This window comes from Oryctolagus cuniculus, chromosome 11 (genome assembly GCF_964237555.1).
Source record: "Oryctolagus cuniculus chromosome 11, mOryCun1.1, whole genome shotgun sequence".
Taxonomy (NCBI): Eukaryota; Metazoa; Chordata; class Mammalia; order Lagomorpha; family Leporidae; genus Oryctolagus; species Oryctolagus cuniculus.
In genome coordinates, this window is record NC_091442.1 from 4,253,720 (window position 1) to 4,275,941 (window position 22,222).

Sequence of the window (22,222 nt, forward strand, 5' to 3'; positions counted from 1 at the left end):
TTTTTTCTGCTTTGAAAAGAAAAAAAAAAAAAGCAAAGCAGTGCCTGCTCATTACCAAAACTCCGGGCACTGCAGGAAAACGTGGATACTTCAGCGCGCGTGCGTGGGAGGGGGAAGGCCAGGTACCCCGCGGGCCCTGTCCTCCTGCCCTGTTCGAGTGCTGGGGCTTACAGCCGGCGCTCCGTAAGTGCTGGTGAAGCCAGGTTCCCGGAGCGGATACACCGATTTCTGGAGACGCTGGCGTGGCGCCCGGGAGGACAGCCTCTTATGTAATATTTTAATATCTTTTTTTTTTTTTTTACCCCATGAGAGTGTGTTCTCGTAGCACTTGGGTAATTAAAAGTTAATGAAATAAAATTACACCCCCGCCTTCCCCCTTCTGAACTCGGGAGCCGCGCCCCCCAGCCGGCGGCCCCCGGGGCAGCAGACAATGGGTGTGGATTCGCCCGGGGCCCGCCGGCTGGGGCCGGACAATGCACCCGTCCGGGACACGCATTTACATGACAACGCTCCCGGGCGTGTCTACGCGAGCTCCCGGCTTCCCAAGTCCGCCTCCGCGGGAGCGGGTAAAAGTGCGTTGGGAGGGGGCGCCGCTCCGCCGAAGGCGGAGAGAGCCTCTTGCGGAATTCGGCAATGGGTGACCGAGCTGGGAGCGCCCCCTCCCTTCTCCAAGGTCCCGCCCCCGGGCCCCCCGGGCCATCGCGCTCCTTGAGAGACAGGGTGCCCCCCCCCCCGACAACCCGGGCTCGGGCCGCCGGCGGTGGCAGCGTGGGCAGGGAGTGCCGGCCACTGCCCGGCGGGTGCGGGCCGGGGTGAGCGCGCCGACTCCCCGGGCGAGGGTGCGCAGCGCCCCTCCTCCGCGGCGCGCGTCCCGGGTCTACGCGGGCCGCCGGCTCTGGCCCTTTAAGAGGCCGCCCCGTTTCCCGTCACCCCGCCCCCCGGCCCGGGGAGGGGGTGCGGGGGAACCTCGGCGGGGATTGGCGCAGCGCGCGCCCCCTCCCCGGCCCCCGCGCGGTGGGAACCGGCAGCCCCGTCTAGCGCTGACGTCAGACCGTCTGCCTGCCTCGGACCGCGGTCTCGGAGCGAAACCCGATCTCCTTGGACTTGAATGAGGAGGCGGCGGCGGCGGCGGCGCTCGGCTGGGGGAAGCCAGCGGCGGAGGCTCAGCCCCGGCGGCAGCGCGCGCCCCGGCTGCGGGCCCATTTCCCGGACGCCACACGCGGGCACCGCCGCCGCTGCTGGGGCTGCCGAGGGGCGGCCGGGGGGCGCAGAGCCGCGCGGCCCCGCGCGCTGAGCCCCGAGGCGCCCCGGGAACTTGGCGGCGCCCCGAGCCCGGCGAGCCGGGGCGCGCCTCCCCCGCCGCGCGCCTCCTGCATGCAGGGCCCGCGCCCCGGGCGCCGGCCGGAGCGCCCCCCGGCCGCCCCCGCGCCCCCAGAGCCGCGCGCCGCCGCGCCGCGCCGTCCATGCACCGCTTGATGGGGGCCAACAGCACCGCCGCCGCCGCCGCGGGGCAGCCCAATGTCTCCTGCACGTGCAACTGCAGGCGCTCTTTGTTCCAGAGCATGGAGATCAGTGAGTGACCCGCGCCCCTCCCCGGAGGCCCCGTCCGACGCGGACCCCATGTCCCGGCGCAGCCGCGGGCAGGGGCCCGGGCCGCGCGCCCTGCGCCCCGGCTGCGCCCGCCGCGCCCTGGGCGCGCCCTCCCGGCTCGCGGCGGCTGGCGGCCGGCCCGGCTTTGTCCCGCGGCGCTTGGAGCTTGGCGCGGCCCCCGCTGCCCGCGCCCCGCCCGCCGGGCTCGGACCCGGGGCCCCGCGGCTGCGCCCGGCGCGGGAGGGCCTGGGCGTCTGGAGCCGGGAAGTTACAGTTTTATTTCCCTGAGGGGCCGTCACGAAGGAGCAATTAGGCCGGCGCGGTATCAACTTGGGGCGGGGGGAGGGTGGCCGGCTGGGAGACTCTGTCTGGCCCGCGAGGTGTCGGCCCCGCGCGTGTGTCTGGGGAGTGTGGCGCTGTGTCTCGTTCTCTGGGAGTGGATTTCCGTGCGTCTGCGGAGTGTGCGTGCCTGCGTGTCTCTGTCTGGCTCTCGGTGTGTCGCCCCGGGTGTCTGCGGGGCTGTGCGGTCCGTCCCCCGAGGATGCCGGCGTCCGAGTCCCGCACTCGGCGCGTCTGCCCCGGGGTCTGGGCTCCGGGAGCGGTGTCCAGGGATCTGACTCGGGGGCTCAGCGCTGGTGCGGCTGGCCCAGCGTGGGTCCTGCGTGTGTGTGTGTGTCATGGTGCCAGCGAGTCCCCGACGCACCTATAAATAGCGCCTGTCTGGACGGCCTGGCTGGGTCTGGCTGGGACCGTGCTTGGAGAGGAGTCCAAGTTTGGGGCTGTTTGTGGTTGGGACTGCCTTGCCCCACGGTGGGGCAGCTGGACCCAGGGTGGAGAGTGGGTGTTTGAAGCTCATGGCCGGCGCCCAAGCCCTGCACAGGCAGAAGTTGAGACAAGTGACCCCCGCTTCCTTCTGCACCGGGCCCGTCCTGGTGGGTGTTTGCGTGGATGGGGAAGGGAACCCTCTCCCAGACTGGCCCGCCTGTCTGGGGGGACCTTTGCCTTTCTCAGCTCTAGCGTCGGTGTCCTTGTCGGCAGTCACCCAAGGGGAAGAGGCCGTGGCTCTCAGTCGCCGTGCCTGCCTTTCCTCCAGCCACGTCTGGGTGACTCATGAGCCAGTTTCCGCAGGCGGCTGCCATGGTTTGTGGCCCCCGAGCCCTTACAGTGAGGTGACCAGCCCCGCCAGCCCAGGCTTCGGTGGTGGGGGGTCCCCAGTCCCTACACCCCACTGCTTCCCCACCTCCCACACCCTCCTCCCTCAGCTGCCCAGAGCCAGGTGGGGAGGCGCCCGGAGAGCCCAGGGCCAGGGTTTGCAGAATTGACTTGCATTAAACAGGATTGCTTCCCAAAGGCCCCTGGTGATGAAACGCGCGAGGATGTCATCAGAATATGTCGGCACTTGTTCCGGGGCAGGCTGGGGGACGCTGCCCCAGGGGCCTCCCTCCCAGAGGACCCACTGGGTCCCATCCCCTTCCTTCCAAGGGCTAGGCAAGACTTTTTAAACATTTACACCTCGCAGTTTTTTTTTTTTTTTAACTTCTTTCCCTGCTTGAGCTGATCAGCCCTCACGCTTTGGCTGACACCGAGGCATCTGCTCCACCGATGCAGCTGAGATGTGGAGGTGAGCACCTGGCTCCGGCCCGGCTTGGTTTGGCCCCCTGCACTTGGCCTGCTGCGTTCCCTACCTGCGGGAGGAAGCAGCCTGGAGCAAGCCGCCGGGCTGAAAGCATGGGTACAATGTCACAGTTTGTTGCAAGTGTTAATCAGATTTCCTTGAAAGAGACTGAGATGAGGGAGCCCTAAGGCCACGTGTTTCCTGAGTGGAAATGTAGGAAGGAAGGCAGGAAGGGAATGGGCCGACCACCTGCTGGGAGCCCTTGGCCACTGCAGCGCTGGGCTGGGATGGAGTGGGCCGCAGGGCGGTGTGGGCACCAGGACGACTCCCCTGGCAGAAGACTGACCTTGTTAGTTAGGGCCCTAACCACCACCACCCCTCACCCCCCACCCCCCACCCCCCACCCCCGCCTACATTGCCACATCTGAACATGGAGACCAGAGAAGTCTGTGCTCTCCAGAGGCCCGGCTGCTGGGTGTGGCTCTCCGCCCACGGATGCCTGGGTCTCCCCTGTGTGGTCTTCATTGGCCCCAACTTCAGACCTTGGTGAACTTGGGGTTCACACCCTTGGCTTTAGAGACGGGGAAAGTGGGTGCTGGGAAGCTTTGCCCACGGCCCCCAGCTCTGCCCAGACCCGGCGTGGGCTGTGTCTCAGGGACTGCACACACTGCCTTTTGTTTTTGGAGTTTGGGCCGCAGAACAGGTCCACCTCGAACTTGGGTTCTGGAGAAGCTCATTGGCATCGCTTGTATCTGGGAGGGTGGGGCTGGGTCTGCCCCCAGGAAGCCAGATGGGATGGCCTTGACTGAAGCAAGACCCTCCTGGGGCGCCATCTTCTGTGAGAGTCAGGGGTGAGGGTGCCGCCTGGGAGGAACTCCCTCTTCCCCAGACACAGTGGAAGCGTGCGTGGTTCTTGTCGACAGCCGGGGCCTTGGGGTGGAAAGCCCTTGACCCGAGCGACTCCTCCTGACGTCCGTCTTTGCTGGCCCTTTTGACCCCTGCGGCTCTGAGCTTAGCCCGTCTCTCAGAACTTACCCCGTCTCTCTCCTCCGACTTTCGCCTGAAGCCAAGGGGAGCGCCGGTTTGTGGCTGCGGTGGCATCTACAGGGGACAGGGTCCTGGGCCTCCCCTCCTCACCAGCCTGTTCCTAGCAAATATTCCAAATATTGGAAACTCCCAGGGCTCCCAGTTTTCCATGGGTGTGTCCTGCTGTTTGGCAGCTGTCTGGGCCCCAGGATTCGGCAGGGCTTGGAGCCGGGACCGAGCCACATCTCTGGCCTCTACCCCCCGATGCTGGTACCTGGCTTCCATTACCTGGCTCCCAGCTGTGTCTCCCCTAGATATCTCCAGATGCAGCCGAATGCCCCCACTGAGCACCGCAGGGCTTTGGGGTCGGGGTGGGGGGAGGGGGAAGTGGGGCACCCCCAGGAGATCCTCACTTCCCTTCAGAAGTCAATCTCTTTAAAGGTTTGGGGGTGTTCACGCTTGGAGTTGCACCTGCCACCTCGTCTTCTCGACCTTACCTGAGCTGTCATGTGCTGTGATGGAAAGATGGAGGTGCCTCCTCCCCCCGTCGAGATGAAGCCCTGGCTTTTATCCTGGGTGCGCATTTATAGGGAGAGACTCTGGCGTCAGAGAAAGCTGATATTTTGGGGTTCAGGTTAAAACACCGACACTAGGTACTGGCTCTTCTCTGCTGTGGGCTGTCCGGGCTGGGACTTTTCCCCCTGCAGGGTTAGTGACCATCTGGGCTTTAGGTTGCTGCAATCAGACGTTGTTGAACTTGGTTCAACTCAGACCTTGGCGTTTGGCGGCTGCAGTCTGAGACCAGACACTTGGCAGGAGCTTGCTGGGAGAACTGGGTTAAGCGCAGCGTGACCGGGGTCAGGGGTGAGTCGAGATGAACACCCAAGTGATCGTTCCTGCAGGCACGTGTGCTTGTGCTGGTCCATGCACACACACTCGCACGCATGCACACGCAGCTCCTGCCCCTTCTGCCTGTTGTCCTCCCTACATTGTGCAGACGACGCAGGGCAAGCAGTGTGTGCAGTGTCTTGCTTCCGGAAGCCCCCACAGCCTCCACACTGCAAGGGGCAGCTGCCTCCAAGTAGCCCCTGAGTCTCTGGCCCAGGGGTGCCCTGGCACCTGCTCCCCACCTCCACCCAGGCTTTGCTTTGTCCATTGTCTAAAAGTGTGAGAACTCTTGGCAGACGGGTGCTGGTGGCAGGGCCCCAGGCCGAGGGGCCGAGTGGCGCTGTCTCCTCAGGTGTGGTCGACACAGGGGCACCCCAGCCTCTGGGGTGAGTGATGGAGGCTGTGCACCTGCCGGCCGCAGGTTCCCGTGTGGGGCACGTGCTGAGGGGGAGATCACGGCGTGCCCCCCCCCCCGTCTTGCTCTTTCGAAGGTGTTGTGTAACGCAGGCAGGGCTGGGGCGTGTTCCGGGAGCCGTGTGTGCGGGCGCCCGCTCTCCGTGTGCCCTGCGGGTGGCAGCCGGGCGCGCTGGGGGCTTCCTGGGCTGGCAAAGCCTCTGGTCTCATCAGGGAGCCGACCAAAGGGCGTCCCAGCACCACACGGGCCCCGTGTGGCCAGCTCTGCCGTACTCCAAGGAGTTTGGACGGCCAGATGTTGATGGGAAGAAAGCTCCTGGCTTCTCTGTGCTGGCACGTGTCCCCACAAGTCACCTGCCCTGCCGTGGCCGAGGGCCAGAGGCGCGGAGGCTGTGTGCCTACGGTGGAAGGTAGGTCCGGCTCTGCCCGGTCCCCCAGTGTCGCATCTGGCACCGTGCCCGGTGAGGATGCTTTGCCTAAACAGCATTTCCCCACTGGGGCCTGGCTGGGAATGCCGGCACCAACAGGGCCTTCCGGGGATTGTGACCTTGAATGCGGAGGTAACTGAATATTTGGGTCACATTCCCCGTCTGTGCCAGGCCCACTGCGGGCCGAGCTGGCAAAAGCCTGGCGTGCCCGCCCCGGCCCAGTCGGCTCTCAGGCCTGCCAGCATGGGCGTACGGAGGCTGGGGACGGGGTGAGAGGCACAGAGCTTGGGCCACGGAGCCGGCATCACCCTGGCTGCAGGCACCCGCCGTGTTCGTTTCCTAACGAGCGAAAGCCCAGAAACCGGGCTGGTTTGAGCCTCCCGGTTATGAACATGAGCTTCAGTTTTTACCGAGTGAGTGTGGGGGTTGGGCCAAACCCCTGCCCCTCCCTGAAGCCCCGACAGCCTCACTGCGTGACGCTGCCAAGCTGCACCTGCCGCCCCGGGGACTGGCAGAGGTGTGTGTCGCCGAGCTGAGAGGGACCTCAGGATCGGCAGAGCCTCCAGCACTCCCGGCCGGGCCTGGGGCATCCCTGGGCCGTCTCTTCCCTTCCCCGGGGACTGGTAGACTTTCGCTTCCGCTGCTTCTCCTGGTTGGATGTGGAGTGGTTCTTACGTGCCAGGCGCTAGTGACACATTCTTCCCAATCTTGAAAACAACTCAGAGAGCTCATGCAGTCACCAATGTGCAGATGCAAAATAAGGGATCAGAGAGGGTAAGGCACCCGCTCTGGGTCACACAGCTGGGAATGATGCTTCGTGGGGATTCGCACCCAAGCTCCTGATCCCACGGCCCCACGGGGACCCCTGAGCTCCCAAGTCGCTCGCTCCTATAAGAAGGCTGATGGTCAGGGAGCTGTCCCAGCAAGCGGTGGTCGGCTCCCTTTTGCTCTGATCTCCTGGGAAGTGCCCCGTGCCTCGGCCCCAGCTCCTTGTGCAGCCCCCGCGCCCGCACCAGCAGCTGTGGGGGCAGGAGCCGCAGAGTGGCCGGGGTGTGCAGGAGAGACTGGTCAGAGTGCCCTTCGTGCTTGGGCACTCAGCAGCGGTCGTCACCCGTGGGCCTCAGGGGATAGCAGACAGGCCCCGGCCGCCTGGAGTGGCCTCTGGTGCCAGCAGGTGCACAGAAAGCCCGAGTTCATTTCAGAGCGGGCAGCAGAGAGGACACTCACGGAGCTTCATATAGGGACCCCCCCCCAGGCCACTCATCCTGGGGGTGCTCTGGGACCCCCCACCACAGCTTTCTCCTGTCCCGCCTGATTATCCAATAGTGGTGTCCTCAGAGGTTGGGGACGTCTTTTGTTTGCTGTGCCCCCCAGCGGAGCAGGCAGGTGGTATGTGTTGGAGGAAGGCAGGAAGTGGGCTGGCAGGTTTCTAGAAGGTTCTAGGCAGGCTGGGACGCTGTCAAGAAATTGTCAAGAAGGCTTTGCACACGTTCATTCTGAAGCAAGCTCAGAATCCCCTCCCCCCACGCCGAGGCTCCGCCTGCCCCCCTGTGAACTGGACCCGCAGGACAGCGCGCCGGCCCGGGGGTGACGAGACGGTCGCCTGCGCTGTGAGCACGCGGCTGCATGGAAGATGACCCGTCATGGCCCTAGGAGGACGCGCTGTGCTGGGCACAGCCTCCTCCCCACCCTCTGGAGACGTCAGAGCCCCACAAAGCGGCAGGTGCAGGTGGCCGTGCAGGTGCGCCTCGTCCTGCTCCAGCCCCACCTGCGTGGCGGGTGGTGGCGGGGTCAGGGCCTCTCAGCCATCGCCTTCATCTTCCGAGGGCGCCCAGATGACAAAAGCGCCTTGCCAGGCCTGCCCCGCGCCCCAGAAGGAGAGCGTCTAGGGCGGTTCCCCGCACGCGCCTGTGTTTGGTTAGTCTTGAGCCGCCTGGCAGCTCGGGTGGGGCCTTCTCAGACGTGATGGTGAGCCGTTCGGTCACGGTCCCACCTTCCTGGTGGGCAGGCAAGCTCTGGGGTGTGTTTGCTGTGCACTGGGCTGGGGGCGGAGGAACAAGGGTGGCTTTGAGCCCACACCTTCCGTAAGCTGGTGAAGGTGTCAGAAACACAGGGAGGAACGGCGCTGTGGCGGAGTGGGCTGAGCCTGCCCTGCGGCACCGGCATCCCACATGGGTGCGGTTCTGGCCTGGCTGCTCCTCCTCCGATCCAGCTCTCTGCCAGTGGCCTGGGAAAGCAGAGGGAGAGGCCCAAGTGCGTGGTCCTAGAAGAAGCTCCTGGCTCCTGGCTTCGGCCTGGCCCAGCCCCAGCTGTTGTAGTCATTTGGAAAGTGAACCAGTGGATAGAAGGCTCGCTCGCTCGCTCTCTCTCCCCGTAACTCTGTCCCTCAAGTAAATAAATAAAATTTTTTAAAGAAAGAGCCAAAAGAAACAAAAGACCAGAATTATTAAAAAAATAGAAACACGGGAAACCTGTGGTCCCATTCTTTCCCCTTCACATAGATTTTTAACTCCGATCATCTTTGATCGTATCCGTGGGTTTGGGAAACGGCTTTCCTGGCAGAAGGGGGCTTCAGTTATTTGGTAACAATTTTAAAAGACCCCTTAGCTCTGCGTTGTGAGCTCTGGGTGAGGCCCGACCCTGAGAGCCAGGGGCTCCCGCAGGCTGGATGGAGACAGCCACGCCTCAGCCGTCTTGTGGGCTCAAGATGTTTCCCTGCCTTCCAAGTTCTGGGAATTGTCCCACGTCCTCTGGTCCCTGAAGGGGCGGCTGTGTCGGCTCTGGTGTGCGCTGAGAAGTGGAGGCTGAGCCGCTGGGCGGTGGGAGTGAGTGCGCGTAGGCGTCCCTGTTCCTGAGCGGCTGGGGGCAGCGGTGGTTGTTGTAGGGGCGGGGGCGTGGGTGGTTGTGGCGGGGCGGGGGCGGGGGCGGTTGTTGCAGGGGTGGTTGTGGGGGCGTGGGTGGTTGTGGCGTGCGGGGGTGGTTGTTGCAGGGGCGGGCACGCGGTGGGGTCGCTGGCACCGCCACCCTTCGCTGTCACTGACGGGGTCTCCCTGGTCCCCAGTGTGCAGGTCGCGTAGGTACCAGGGATGGCAGCGTCCCGGTTGGTCGGTACGGTCTCCACGAGGTGGTGTTTCCTCCCCCAGCCTTGGGAGCGTGGCGGGGAGGGGGGCGAATGTGGCGGGTGCAGCTGTGGGTTTGTCAGGGTGTCAGAGGCTCAGAACGTGGAGTCCCCCCCTGCGTCCACGGGATCCGATCTGCTGACCCAAGACAGTCCGAGGGGAAAACCCACCCTGTCCTGAGTCCCTAGGGGCGTCTCCCCGGTGGTCATTCCCAAGATAACACGCAGCACAAGTATCCACGCAGCATTCATGTCGTCTTAGGGCTTGCAAGTCAGAGAGGAGTGATTTGAAGTGGCTGGGGGGGGGGGGGTGCGTAGGTTCTGTGCCGTTGACACCGGACTTGAGCATCTGCCGGTTTCGGTGTCTGCAAGGACCCCATCCATCACTGAGGGGCGACTGCTTTTACGTTTAGATCCCCGCCTTGTTACATCCGTGCAGTACAGCACATGGATGTTATTTACCATCTGCATGTGTGTGTTACGTGTGAATTCCACCCCGCAAGGCTGGACGGCGTCTTTCCCAGTTTTGAGTTCCCACGGGCTGATGAAATCAGGATTCCAGGCCCTGTGCAGGTTCCCAGAGCACTGCTGGGGACGCCGCTTGCCTTGCGGGCTCGGTGCGGGCCACCGGCCTCCGGCAGGGCAGCAGGCTTTGTGGCCAGGCGCAGGGAGTCGCCGTGCTAATGCAGCCCTGCCGTGAGCAAGTTCTCTCCCCGATCTTACTGGCCCGGGTTCGAGACGCCGCCCTGACGTGAGGGAAGACCTTCCTGAGCACCTGGGTGGTGGCCGATAGCCGGTGGCAAGTGGGACGAGCCTGGGAGCCTGAGCCAGGCCTGGGGTCAGTTTTGTTCCCTTCTCTGTCCCGGGGGCTGAGCGTCCCTGACGTGGGGGTCACTCACAGGCTTTGTGGAAGCTGCACAGGTGGTCGGCTGCCCCCGCAACGTGGTCCAGCCCAGGCCCTGCAGTGTGATTCATCCCGAGGCGGCACCTCCATCAGCGTTCGTGTGTGGCCACAACAGTTGTAAAGCGGCTTTGATCCGAGTCTGGTGGAAGTCCGTTCAGAGGAGCAGGGGCTCGGCTGATGCTGGCTGCTGCCCTTAAGAAGTGAGAAAGTTAGTGCTGAGACTGGCTCGGGCCCCACGTACCTGCGCTCCCTTCTTCACACCCCCTCAGGGGTCCCCCAGGGCTGCGGTGACCTTGCAGAAGGGGCGGTTGGCCCAAGGTTCCCAAGGCTCCGGTCTGCAGAGCCACCTCCCTGGGCTGATGGGCCGTAGCTGGCCACGGCTCTAATTGCCTCGCTAAAAACAATTTAGTCGGTGATAATTCTGTAAACCTATGAATCAACTTTGCGCAAACACCCTGAGTAATTTCTTTGTTCTCCTCTCTACTTTGTAACTGGTGTCTGTGAAAGCCACAGGGCCGGGCTCCCGGAAGGCGTGATTCATTTATGGTGTCTGCGCCGCCTCGTTATCATTCAGTCATTTCAGAACGCCGGCGCGGGGAGCCGGGTGATTCATGCCGGGCTCGGCTTGCCAGCCGCTGGGGTCACGGCCGCAGGAGGAAACGATTTTTCCAACCTATTTATGGTGTGGGAGACAGAGGTGGAAGTAGTGAGGTGGCAGAGAGGTATCGGTTACATGGGCACCAGCCCTTGCTGGCACGCCACCCCGCCTGCAGCTGACTGTTAGGACGGATCACAGCAGAACCCACTCGTGTCCCAGGAGGGTCTGGCCCTGGTCCCTGCGCCGCTGCCGTGCGGGGCGGCCCCCATCCAAACCTGCCCACGTCATAGCCCCCCATGCAGAAGACGCTGCCTTTTTTTTTTTCTTATTTGACAGATAGAGTTAGACAGTGAGAGAGAGACACACAGAGAAAGGTCTTCCATGAGTTCACTCCCCAAATGGCCACTATGCCGATCCAAAACCATGAGCCAGGTGTTTCTCCTGGTCTCCCATGGGGTGCAGGGCCCAAGCATCTGGGCCATCCTCCACTGCCCTCCCGGGCCACAGCAGAGAGCTGGAATGGAAGAGGAGCAGCCGGGACTAGAACCGGCACCCATATGGGATGCCAGCGCTGCGCGCGGAGGATTAACCTAGTGAGCCACAGCGCCGGCCCCGCTGCCTTTTTTTAAGAATACCTGGTGGGTGCACTGTGGAACCTTTGGAATGTCCACGCTTGCGTGTAAGGGGATCGCCGGCCCGGTCATGCCTCCAGCAGCGACAGTTACTGGCTGTGTGCGTGTAATTGACAGGTGTTGGTGTTGTTCGGAGCTTCCGCATGTTTTATTAGTTGCTTTGGGCCCTAAATAAAACGGCCATCATCCTCCCACCTGGGGCAGCTGCAGCCGCCGGCCTGCGTGCCCGAGGTGTCATTACGGGTCCTGCTTCCAGCCGTGGGCGCACAGCTAGGCTCGGCCTGTGGGCGCGTGACCGGGCAGTCACAGTGGTTCAGTTGAGTGCGTCTGCCCTGCGGAGCCCACGCTGCTGGACCCCGCGCCTGGGGAGGCCCTGGCTCAGGGATTTCCAGCCGCAGGCCAGGAGCAGAGCGTGGTCCAGCTGGTGAGGAAGTTCGCTGGAGGAGAACGTCGCTGGTGACTCCTGAGTTAGAGCAGAACCCAGCTGGGCACTTTCGAGGGACGTGGAGTGCGTGACGTTCGACCCGGCACTTCTGTTCTTGCCCGTGACAGGCATCACTAATCGATTGCAGTGTCTGTGCTTGCTGGGCTCAGAGCCCGGCCCCCGTGGTACTTGCTCCGGACGCCTGCTCCCTGTCAAGTCTCCCAGTGCTCTTCAGTGATAATCTCTGGGCTGCGGACGAACCTTCCAAGGAGAACCGGAAGTTGTGTGTGCAGAGACTTTGCTGGGCGGGAGAGAGCAGGGCTGCACAGGTGTGGAGGGAGGCTGCTCCCACACAGGGTCCTCAGGACCACCCCCCCATCTGTTCCTTCTGTCACCGTGGCATCCCTCTGGGCTGCTTGCCAAGCCCCCCGGCCGGCAGAGGTCTCCACCCTCGGGGAGGCAGCCAAGTGCAGTACAGCAGCAGAGATCTCCCAAGGTGCTGGCTGGACCCCCCCTCGTGGCCGGTGCCCCACTTGTCTTTAAACAAAACCAGGGTCACAGCTCCGCTGTGTGTGCGCGACAGCCTCTTCCCCCAGGCGCCGTGAGCTCCACCTGCAGCTCGGGGGGCAGCGGACCGTCTCCCCGGGCTCAGGAGGAACCAGCGGGGGAGGCAGCCAGGATTTAGGGACTGAGCCCAGTGCCCGCGGGTTTCCCTCCTTGATCGCTTTTCTCGCCTCTGCGGCGTCGTGGCATTTTGATCTTCAGCCGTCCCCACTGACAGCAACAGATGCTTGTCCCGTTAATCCTCGTGGCTGTGTCGCTCACGTGTCAGGGGCGGGGCTGAGCCGCTTGGCACCGAGCAGCCAGGGCTTGATCGTGGGCTGCGGGGCTGGGCCCACCTTCCCTGAGCCTCAGAAACACCTGTCACTCGGGTTGAAGGCCGTGGCCGTCCCCCTCCCCGGCCACACACACCCCTCCTGCAAGGGTCATCGGGCAGCGGTGACCCTGACCATGGGGCTGGGGGCAGGACGGGTCCGGGGTTCCTGTGCTGGTCCCGGGGGCAGGGGCTTCGCGGAGACGCAGGGACGGGGCCCTGACCAGTGCAGTTAGGAAGACGGGGGTGTTGTGACGGTCGGCTCACGCTGTCTCCTTCCTCGCTTCATGATTTTCCTCTCTGTAAGGGGGCCTCGTCAGAGCCAGGAGGACGCCGCCCAGCCCCCACGGGAGCTGCAGGTGTGGTCTCCGTTCCCGGGAGCCCGCCTGCCCACCTGCTCCGTGCTGACTGAGGTGTCCTTTCACGGCAGGCTGGGGGTGACTTCCAGGGACGCTGCAGCAGCTGCCCAGGTCCAGCCAAGAGATCGCCGACTCCCGGGAAAGCCCCGCCCCTCCCTTCCTGCCTGCGCCTGCCACCGCCCCTCCCCGCCCCCGTGGACTCTGTCCTAGCGTGGACCGGGTCAGTGGGCTCGTGCTGTGTGTGCCCTGTCCTCTCCAGTCTCAGGACTTGGGGCCCTGACCGAGTTGCCATTTTCAGCGGGGCAGGTCTGAGAGCCCGGAGCAGCGTCTGAGGCTGGGGCGCCGGGCAGCGCCGCGGGGAGGACGTTCGGTAACTGGAGCGGAGCCTCAGGAATGGGTGCGGATTCCTGGGCGTCTGGCCCAGCGCCCGCAGTGCCGGAGCCCGCGGCAGGTCCCAGCCCAGAGCCGCTGCCTGCCCGCTCACCTGGCCTGCCTCGCTCCACGGGCGAGGAGGATGTGGCTGACCCAGACAGGTATGAATCATGTCTTGGGATGGTTACTCAGAGACGGTGACCGGCCAGCCGGGACCTTGGCACGGGGCCAGGCAGTGAGGGCCGGCAGTGTCTGCTTGCGGTGAGTGGGCCTGGCGGCCTGCAGGCCCTGGCCCCTCAACAGTCGCAGGGTCTGCAGGAGAGCCCCCCCCCCCCGGTGGGGTGCAAGCTCAGCATCCTGGCTTTGTACCTCGCAGGCCTCAGTTTGTCATCTGTAGAATGGGCGTGCTAACGAGCAGCTCTGTTCTGGGGGTTGTTGTGAGGAAAACACGTTCCTATTCTTGTTGTCTGCCTGCCCGCCGGGTGCACCAGGCCCTGTGCGACATGCAGCCCCTGTGCGAGCTGCTAAACCCATTTTACAGATGGAGAGACCGGGTCTCAGGGCCCACGACGGATCAGTGGCTGAGCTGGATATAAAACCTGTTGAACGCCCCTGGGCCATCACCACCTTGCCCCCGTGAGTCCCAAGACACCTGCAGACCCAGAGCAGACCGTGAGCCGTGAGAAAATTGCAGGTAGCCGTTTAAAGGTTGTGTCTTTGCGCTGATGTGTGTTACAATAAGCACATTACTGATTTTATGAGTGTTATTGTTTAAGGCGAGCCCAAGTAATAAAAGGAATCAATTGGGTATTCATTTCATTCCTTCCGCAGGGCGTTCGGAGGGGGTGAGGGTCAGGGAGGCTGAGCGTGGTGCCGGGTGCCGTGTCAGTCCCTGGGGCCCTTGGGGTCTTCAGGGAGTGATCGCAGCATGGAGGCACTCGGCCCTCTGGTCTTCTAAGGTCACCTGAGCTGAAGGTCCCGGGAGATTAAGGTCACGGGGTCAAGCTGCTGTGGGGGGGTGGGGTGGCGGGCAGGTGTGGGGGCGAGGGACCTGCCATCCTCGAAGGAGCTCCTGGTGGGTGACACCAGCGTCAGTGGCAGGACGACCCTGGGGATGGAGAAGCCAGCCCTGTGCTGGGTGCACCGGGGGGGAGGGGCGCGTGTCCCCCCCCCCCACTGGGCCTCACGGTCCCCTCCCTGCACTTGGCACCGAGCTGTGTGTCCACAGCCGGCCTTGGCTCTGACGTCCTCGTCTCTGCCTTAACCAAGATCTCTGCGTTCTGTCTTGGACACCGAGAAGCGTTTGCTGTGTAGGGCCGTGACCTTGGCTCGCGCTCCAGGGGCCTGGTTAGCTCTGGGGGGAGGGGAGACTGCAGGGTCGCGGCTGGTGCCTCCCTCCCACTGGCACCTGGTCGCTGGGGGACAGCATTGGTGGGAAGTGCATGGGGCAGCCCGGCTTGGGGTTGGCGGCCCTTCCTCCACCAGCACTCGGGCCTGGCAGAGTCCAGAGGGGGTCAGGGAGGCCGGGCCCCGGGCGGGGGGCATCACGCTCTCCCCTGCCCCGGCGCGTCCTGGGCCTGCCTCCTCCCTGACTACCAGTCTAGGTATTTTTATTGCCGCGGCGGCTGGAATGTGGGCGCTCCTGGCCTGGGAGTCCGGGGGGGGGCGGGCCGCTGGGTGGGAGCCGTGAGGATGTGGGTGGCCCGCGGGCATCCTTGCCGCTGCCTGGGCGTTTGTCTGGCTTTTGCTGAGATTCTGTGTTTGACTCTGCCCCGTTCGTCGCAGTTCAGTCTTGGCTTTGGTTTTGCCCACTTCCGGGGAGACCCTGACGCAAGCCAGATTGAGTGAGAGCCTGGCAAAGGCTCCTAACTGGGCAGCCCCACTGTGAGCGCCCAGGCCGTGCAGTCAGCACCCCCATTGCACAGATGTGGACATCGAGGGTCAAAGGGCGCCTGCTGTGGGCCCTGGGCAGGGGAGGGCAGAGCACCTGGCTGCTTTGATTGGGGCGTGGGGCCGTGTGCTTGGTCGGGGGGCAGCTGTGGCCCTTTCAGGGTCTGAGCAGCCTGGAGGGTCAGCGGCTGGGATAGGTGGTGGCCTGGGCTCTGCGGGGGAGGGGAGAGAGTGCCAGGAGGCCTAAGGCCCGCCAGGCTCCAGACTTGGGGCTCTGCCTTGCCGCTCCTCCCTGGGGACTGGCCAGGAGCAGGTGAGGCCCCAGGCCCAGGAGGGCTCAGCTCCTGCAGGGGCCCTTCCGCGGATGCCGCCGCGCCAGCACCATTGCGCTTTTCCCAGCTGGTGGCCTTGGCCTTGAGGAATTCCTCCCGGGGCCACGGGTGCCCCTGCTCATCCCTCGCTAGCCACAGGCCTCCCAGGGTACTGGGCCTCAGCGACCAGGCGACCAGGAGCTCGGGGGCCTCTGCTCCTCCACCCTGGCTGCCCTGTGCACCTGCCCCTGCACCCTGCCTCCGTTGGGTCCGCCAACGCACCAATCTGACCAGAGGGCCTCGGGCCGAGACGTAAGGAGGGGTGGGCACTGGGCTTGGGGAAGCTGGCTTCAGAGGACACAGCCTGTCCCTTCCACCTGCCCTGCGAGTGGGCAGCCCCAGCCTCTAGCCGTGCACCTGCTTAGCATGGTGGAGGCAGCGCCCCACGGAGTAGACGGCCGAGCTGCTCGGCCGACAGCGTCTGAATAGAGCCCCGTGGCCCGTGCCAGTCTGGGGCAGGCTGCCAGCCGGAATCGAAGGCTGGGGCACCGCGCTCCGCCGGGGCTGAGCCGGAGAAACCCCTGCAGGGATAGGCAGCCAAGCCACACTCCCTGGCCTCTGCCCGCTGGGGGATGTGCATGGTGGGAGGGCAGGGGTACAGGCGGGGACCCCAAAGCCGTGGTGACCAGACCTGCTGGTGCTGCCCGGGAGCTGGAGCTGGCCAAAGAGAGATGTGGAGTCTGTAGTCTGTGTGGCTCTGTCCTGGGCCTGTACCTCAGTGAGCCTCAGTTGCTGTGTCAGTAAAATGGGAACATGAATGGTCATCGTGCGTCCTCGGGGCACAGAGTGGTCGCCTGTGCTCGCTGTTCAGCTCTTCCTGTCAGGACCCAAAGTTCTCGGCCGTCCCTTGGGGACATGGTTTTGGTGGTTACAGCTGAAGCCCTAGTGGGGGGCTGCTGCCGCTGGCACCCAGTGGGTGAAGCTGGGGTGTTGCCGTCCGCTTCTCAGAGCAGTGTCCATGCCCAGGTTGAGGTTGGGGACCCCGGCTTAACGTGGGCAGGCCCCTGAGACCCCCTCCGTCAGCCTGATCCCCCCCCACAGTCATCCCGGTGCAGCTCCACAGAAACCTGGGCAGGGAGGGGGTGGGAGGAACGTCCAGGTGCCCCCTCCCCTGCTGAATTCCGAGCCAGCAGGGCGTGGGCTGGGGCCCTGGCAGCGGTGGTGGGGTGGTGCTCCGTGGTGGGAGTTGGGCGGGTGGCCCTCGCCCGTGCCTTCCTGCTGTGTGGCGTGCCCGTCGCTCTCCCTCTCTGTCCCCTCTCAGCTCTGGGGTACCTGTGGGTCCAGCCTTGGGTGGGGGGGCGGTGGCAGCTCAGGAAGATTGCAGGCCACGACCGCGGGCTGGGTGAAGACAGGAGGTTAGAGCCAGGGGTGCGGGGACAGCCCGATGCCCAGGGCCCGGAGGGCTTGGGAGCTGGTGACAGTGGGGTTCTGGGGAGCCCTGGCAGCGTTTGGAGCCGGGGAGGTGGCAGAGTCCACTTGGCACCATGCAGGATGGGTTGGGGGCAGGGAGAGTCGTGACTGGGGGAGGGAGTTCCTGGTGAGCTCCAGGACATGGCGATGGAGGCTGAGGTCTTGTGGCCTTGTGATCACGGGGAGGGGGAGATGGAGACACAGAGCCTTGGGTGGGTGCACGCAGGGGGTGTCCCGGAGTCTGATGGGGGAACTCCACACCCAGGGTCGGAGCGTGTCCCGGACAGGAACCCAGGGAGCTGAGGCAGCCGCTGCCATGTCGGGAGGAGGGGGCATCGGGAGCCCCTCTGGGTTTCAGAGCTGGGCCGTGAGTCTGGCACCTGCTGCTTTGCTTGCTCCCAGGCGTCCCTGGTCTTTTTTTTTTTTTTAATGTTGAATTTTTTATTTTTATAAAGATTTTATTTATTTAAAAGGCAGAGTAACAGAGAGAGAGAGAATTCTATCTGCTGATTCACTCCCCAAGTGGCCGCAAAGACCAGGGCTGGGCTGGGCCGCAGAAGCCCAAGTGCTTGGGCCTTATTCCTCTGCTTTCCCAGGTGCATTAACAGGGATCTGATCGGAAGTGGAGCAGCCGGGATTCGAACTGGTGCCCATATGGGATGCGGGTGCTGCAGGTGGTAGCTTTACCCGCTATGTCACAGCGCCTGCTGATATCCTTGGTCTTGACCCACTGGGTTCCTTGTGCCTCCTCTAAATGTTTTCTCATTTCCTTTTTTTAAATATTTATTAATTTTTTAGAAAGGCAGAGTTACAGTGAGGCAGAGGCAGAGAGAGAGAGGTCTTCCATCCGTTGGCTCACTCCCCAAATGGCTGCAACGGCTGGAGCTGTGCTGATCCAGAGCTAGGAGCTTCTTTCGGGTCTCCCACATGGGTGCTGGGGCCCAAGGACTTGGGCCATCTTCCAGTTTTCCCAGGCCGTAGCAGAGGGCTGGATTGACAGTGGAGCAGCTGGGTTTTGAACTGGCGCCCACATGGGATGCTGGCACCGTAAGCGACAGCTTTGCCCTCTGTGCCACAGCGCCAGCCCCTCTCATTCCCCTTAAAGTCAGAAGACCCCCCACCATGGCTATATTTGGGGAAGAATTGGCAAAAAAGTTTGATTTGCCTGATGGGGTGCTGGGGAGAGGAAGCTCTCGAGGCCAAGGCTAGGCTCCTGCAGAGAGAGCGTGGTAATTGATTAGTAATGTCTGCTGTGGTTCCAAGCCTCAGGAGTGGTGGTAGGTGTGTGCAGGGGAGTGGAAAGTGCAAGAAATAACAGGGCCCTTCCTCGTCCCGGCTGGGTCACCTTGGCCAGGTCACGTCCCTTCTGGCCTTGTCTGTCAAGCGGCAGAGCTGGGTCAGCGCCTCCTACACTGTGACTTCCTGTTGCTGGAGGACCTCAGCTCTGGTCAGCGCTGCCCCTGGCCAGGGAGACCATCTGGGAAGAAGGAAATGACTCCAGCAAACCCTCGACAAAAGGGAGCACTGTTCCAAGGCCTGCACTCGGATCCGGAGTCGCCGGAGTCTTCCGGAACCTGTACATCCGCGTCGGGGTGGGGTGGGGGACCGGAGGCTTCGTCCACGGGCAGCAGAGGCTGCGGGCTGTTGGTGCTGGAGGAGCCGGGTGAGGAGCAGCCTTCCGGAGGTGATCATCGGGGATGAGAGTGTGGAAGCCGGAGCACAGGCCGGGACCCTCACCCCGCTCTGTGTATGTGTGTGGGGGGGGGTGTTGAAAGAGCCGATGCCTGCCCCAGAGCGGGCACTTGTAATCCTCACGTCTTTCAGGACGGGGGCCGGCCGGGACCCCGTGTCACAGAGGCGGAGACAGGTTCAGAGACCGTGTCGGAGCTGGGTGTGTCTGCCGTTGGCTGTGAGGTTGGAGAGGGAGGTAGCAAGGCGGGCAGACAAGACTCAGGAAGAAGCAGCCGCCTCTGACCTCAGGGCCGGCCTAAGGAAGGGCCGGGTGGCTGTACCCGGACCGAGAGGGTGGCGGAGGTTGGTGGAGTAAATGACCTCTCTCTGGGCACCTGCTGGGCTCACGCCTCGCCCTACAAGCTGACCGTCTCCTGATTAGGAGACCTGGCCCTGTCCGGCCACCCCGGATTGGTGGAAACACTCCCTGGCTTAGAGGGTGCAGGTGTCTCCCCGAGGGAGCCCCAGGGGCACACCCTGTAGCCAGGTTGGAAGTGACCCTGGGTTCCTCCCCTGCCTTGTCGGCTGCTCTGGGTCCCCAGGTAGCCCCTAGCCCAGTGGCTGCTCCCGGGCTTAGAAACAGCGTCGCAGTCAGCTTCGTAGGGGAGGGAATTCCCGGCGCTCCACCGCTGCGCCGGGCCCCTGCCCGCCCCCGCCCGCCGGCCGACCCTGAAGCGGCACAACTTAGCACTTTCATTTAAGTGCATCTGACAAATCGCCTCAGACGGGGAAGGCAATGCCGCATCCTTAAATGGCCACTCTCTGCGTGCTGTAAAGTCCTTTGTTATCGGTGTCTAGACAGCGCGCCAGCGGAATGCTGGGCCTGCCGAGCCGAGAGAGACCCGACGGGGCCAGATTCATCTCCCCGCGTAGTTGAAGCGGGATTTCAGAACCCGCGCTCATGCGCTCATAAGCTGTGCCAGCCTCCCGGGGCCACAACGACCTGTCTTGTTTTTCGCATTTTTTGCCTGTGGGGCTGTGAGCGGGAGGCGACGGCCGGGCGGGTGCCCTGGCATGGGAGTGACTGCGGCCGGCGCTTTGTCCTCTTGATGACCGTCTAGACGTCCTCCCCGGCGGCCGCACCGCCCCAGACCGCTCCTCGCTCCCCGAGCCTCCTGCTGGCCTGTGCCCACCCTGTGCCGTCGTCAGGGAAGCAGAGGGGGGACACAGAGACCCGGCCCTTCTCCGCAACTTGACTTCTTTTTGCATTTTTGGGGTTTGCTTTTGTTCTGGGGGAGTTTTTTGGTTAGCATGCATAGACTAATACAGTAAAACCTCCAGTGGTTGGCTTTTGTTTTAGACAGGCGGAGAGAGAGAGGGAACCCCATCCCGTGGTTTGCCCACAACGGCCAGGGCTGGAAGAGGTGGCAAGCTGGGAGCGAGGATCTCATCCAGGTCTCCCACGTGGGTGGCGGGAAGCCAACTGCTGCTGGGCCAGCACCACGGCCTCCCTGGGCGGGCGTTAGCAGGACGCTGGCGTCGGGAGCCGGAGCTGGGAGCGGAAGCCAGGCGCTCCGACGTGGGCCCAGGGCATCCTAACCAGCAGGCCAGTTGCCCGCCCTGGGGTTGGCTTTTTGAGGATCAAACTGTCAGCGCTGCTCGGTGGCTCCGAGGCTGCAGTTCTGAGGAACAGATACATTAATTGCCATAGCAACTAGGTCATTGTTGCCTGAGTGAAAGGGGAACGGGGGGGGGGGGGATTGGAGGGTCTCCAAGCCCCCCACCCTGGAGCAGAATGCATTGTCCTGCGGTGACCGCACAAGTGGGCCCAGTGGTGATGGAGGGGAGTCCCACCGCCCCGCCCAGGAGGGACCTGGGAACTTGAGTGACAGCCGAGGTGTATGTACGGGGGATGGGGAGGGCAGAGACCCTGCGAGAGGGCTTCCGGAAGGCGAGCTGGCCTTGCGCTGCCCCCACCCAGCCAGATCCTCACCACCCTCCCCCCCTTTAAAAAAAAGCAGAAGCACCCTCAGCCACCGCTGTCTGCTGTCTGCCTTGGGCTCCACATACGGGGCACACTGGTGGGGGGTGGGCTCCAGACCAGGTAGCTCCTAGGGTTTCCAACCTGCAGCTCAGGGAGCCGGGGGAGTCCCCTTCCCCCAGGGTGGGGGCTGCACACTGCACCTGCTCAGCTGCCGCTCCGTCGTCCAGGTTCCCGGCGCCGGCTGCACCTTGCACTGCGGAGCCCGGGGACTCAGAAGTGCTGGGGTCTACGCCTTGCTGGTGGGTGTCGTTCTTTGAAACGCAAAGTAGCATATTTTGAGGGGAAGACAAGTTTTGTGTGGTGCAGCCCAGTGGGCTGCCACCCCAGAGTAGGGATGTGCCTTAACAGGGGCCGGTCGGCTAGAAGCCTTGGCTCCCTGGGCTGGCAGATGTGTGTGTCCTGGCGTGATTAAAGGCAGTGTTGTGCTGGCGTGGAGAACCCAGGGACACTGCGATCGTGGGTGGGTGTGCGCGCCCTTGGTCGAGTGTGGGGTCCTGGGGATGTTGTGAGTCCATCCCGTGCCTCCTGGTCGTCTCTTTGTGGGGAGCAGTGGTTCCTCGCGTCCCCCTTCGGGGAGCGCTGGGGCGCGCTCGCAGAGAGCGGAGCCCAAGGCTGTGCCCCGAGGAACGTCTGGTTTCCACGGCTCCGGTCGGGAGGCACGCCTGGACGTTTTTCTTCTTTTCTGGAGAGCTGGAGGAGCAGGAGTTTGCGCCGGTCTTGGTGCGCTGCCTTATTTAGGAGGCGAATTGCCGTTCATTTGTCAGGCAAAACAGATGCAGCGGGAGACAACATCTATTTCCATAATTCCAGACAGACCTGGCGCGCCGCCTGCCTTCGTGGGGCCTGCTCATGCAGAAAGCCCGACTCCCGGCACTGTTCAGCAGAAATATTTATAGCTCGCCCATTGAACTTGCCTTCCCCCAGGAAGCGCTGGTGGCTGCTGGCACTGGGGACACAGACTTGAGACCGAGAGTGGGAGCTGTCGCAGCCGCTCGGTGGGTACAGAGGTGCCTCACGCCTGCCGGTCTTGCTGTCTTCCCGCTGGGGGGCTGTGAGCGTAAGGCTTGCACTGCTGGACTGTCGGAGGCTGGATTAGGGGGACAGTCCTCTAGGAAAGCAGTGGGTGGCCGTGACGCTCCAGGTAGTCCCAGGATGCTGGACCCCAGTCAGCAGGGACCCCATTTTATGGATGAGAACACTGAGGCTCAGAGAGCGGAGGTGGAGCTGGACTCCCGCTGAGCCCTGTTCATAGGGCCGAGCCCTCAGTCCAGACCGAGGCCTTTGCTAGTGTGGCCCTGGACGAGAGGACATGGTGATGTCGCCTCGCCCGAGGGGGGTGGGCCTGGTGCTCCAGGGAACTGGCTTTGCCTATTCCTTTCCGCGGTGGCTGTGCCCCTACCGTGTGAGCTGGGGGGGACCCTGGAGAAGGGGCAGGCCTGCACCTGCCGCAGGGAGCCACTGGGAGGCAGGCGGTGAGCTGAGGGGAAGCAGGAGTGGGTGGGACCAGGCCTAGGCTGCTTGCCGGGGGGCTGTCTGGAAAGTACCCTTTGAGACTTGAAGGGTGGGCAGAATCGGCAGCGGCAGAGCTGGGGTG

The 22,222-nt window shown here is 63.7% G+C and overlaps 1 protein-coding gene across 12 annotated transcripts in view; it reads left to right on the plus strand.

The window, feature by feature from the left end:
- The first annotated feature begins 654 nt into the window (after positions 1 to 654).
- PMEPA1 (prostate transmembrane protein, androgen induced 1) overlaps positions 655 to 22,222 on the plus strand; it is a 47,816-nt gene continuing 26,248 nt past the window's right edge. The window contains exons 1-2 of one of the 12 annotated variants that reach the window (XM_070051387.1): positions 13,161 to 13,403; positions 13,784 to 13,936. Coding sequence is in view for 7 of the 12 variants with exons in the window: in XM_070051377.1 (XP_069907478.1) it covers positions 18,405 to 18,597 (193 nt within the window). In the remaining 5 variants the exon portion in view is untranslated. Of the gene's footprint in view, positions 674 to 921; positions 1,573 to 1,768; positions 1,913 to 3,192; positions 3,212 to 13,083; positions 13,404 to 13,783; positions 13,937 to 17,709; positions 18,598 to 22,222 lie in introns of those variants that run through there. The other 11 variants (XM_070051383.1, XM_070051380.1, XM_070051381.1 and 8 more) reach the window with 11 other exon arrangements.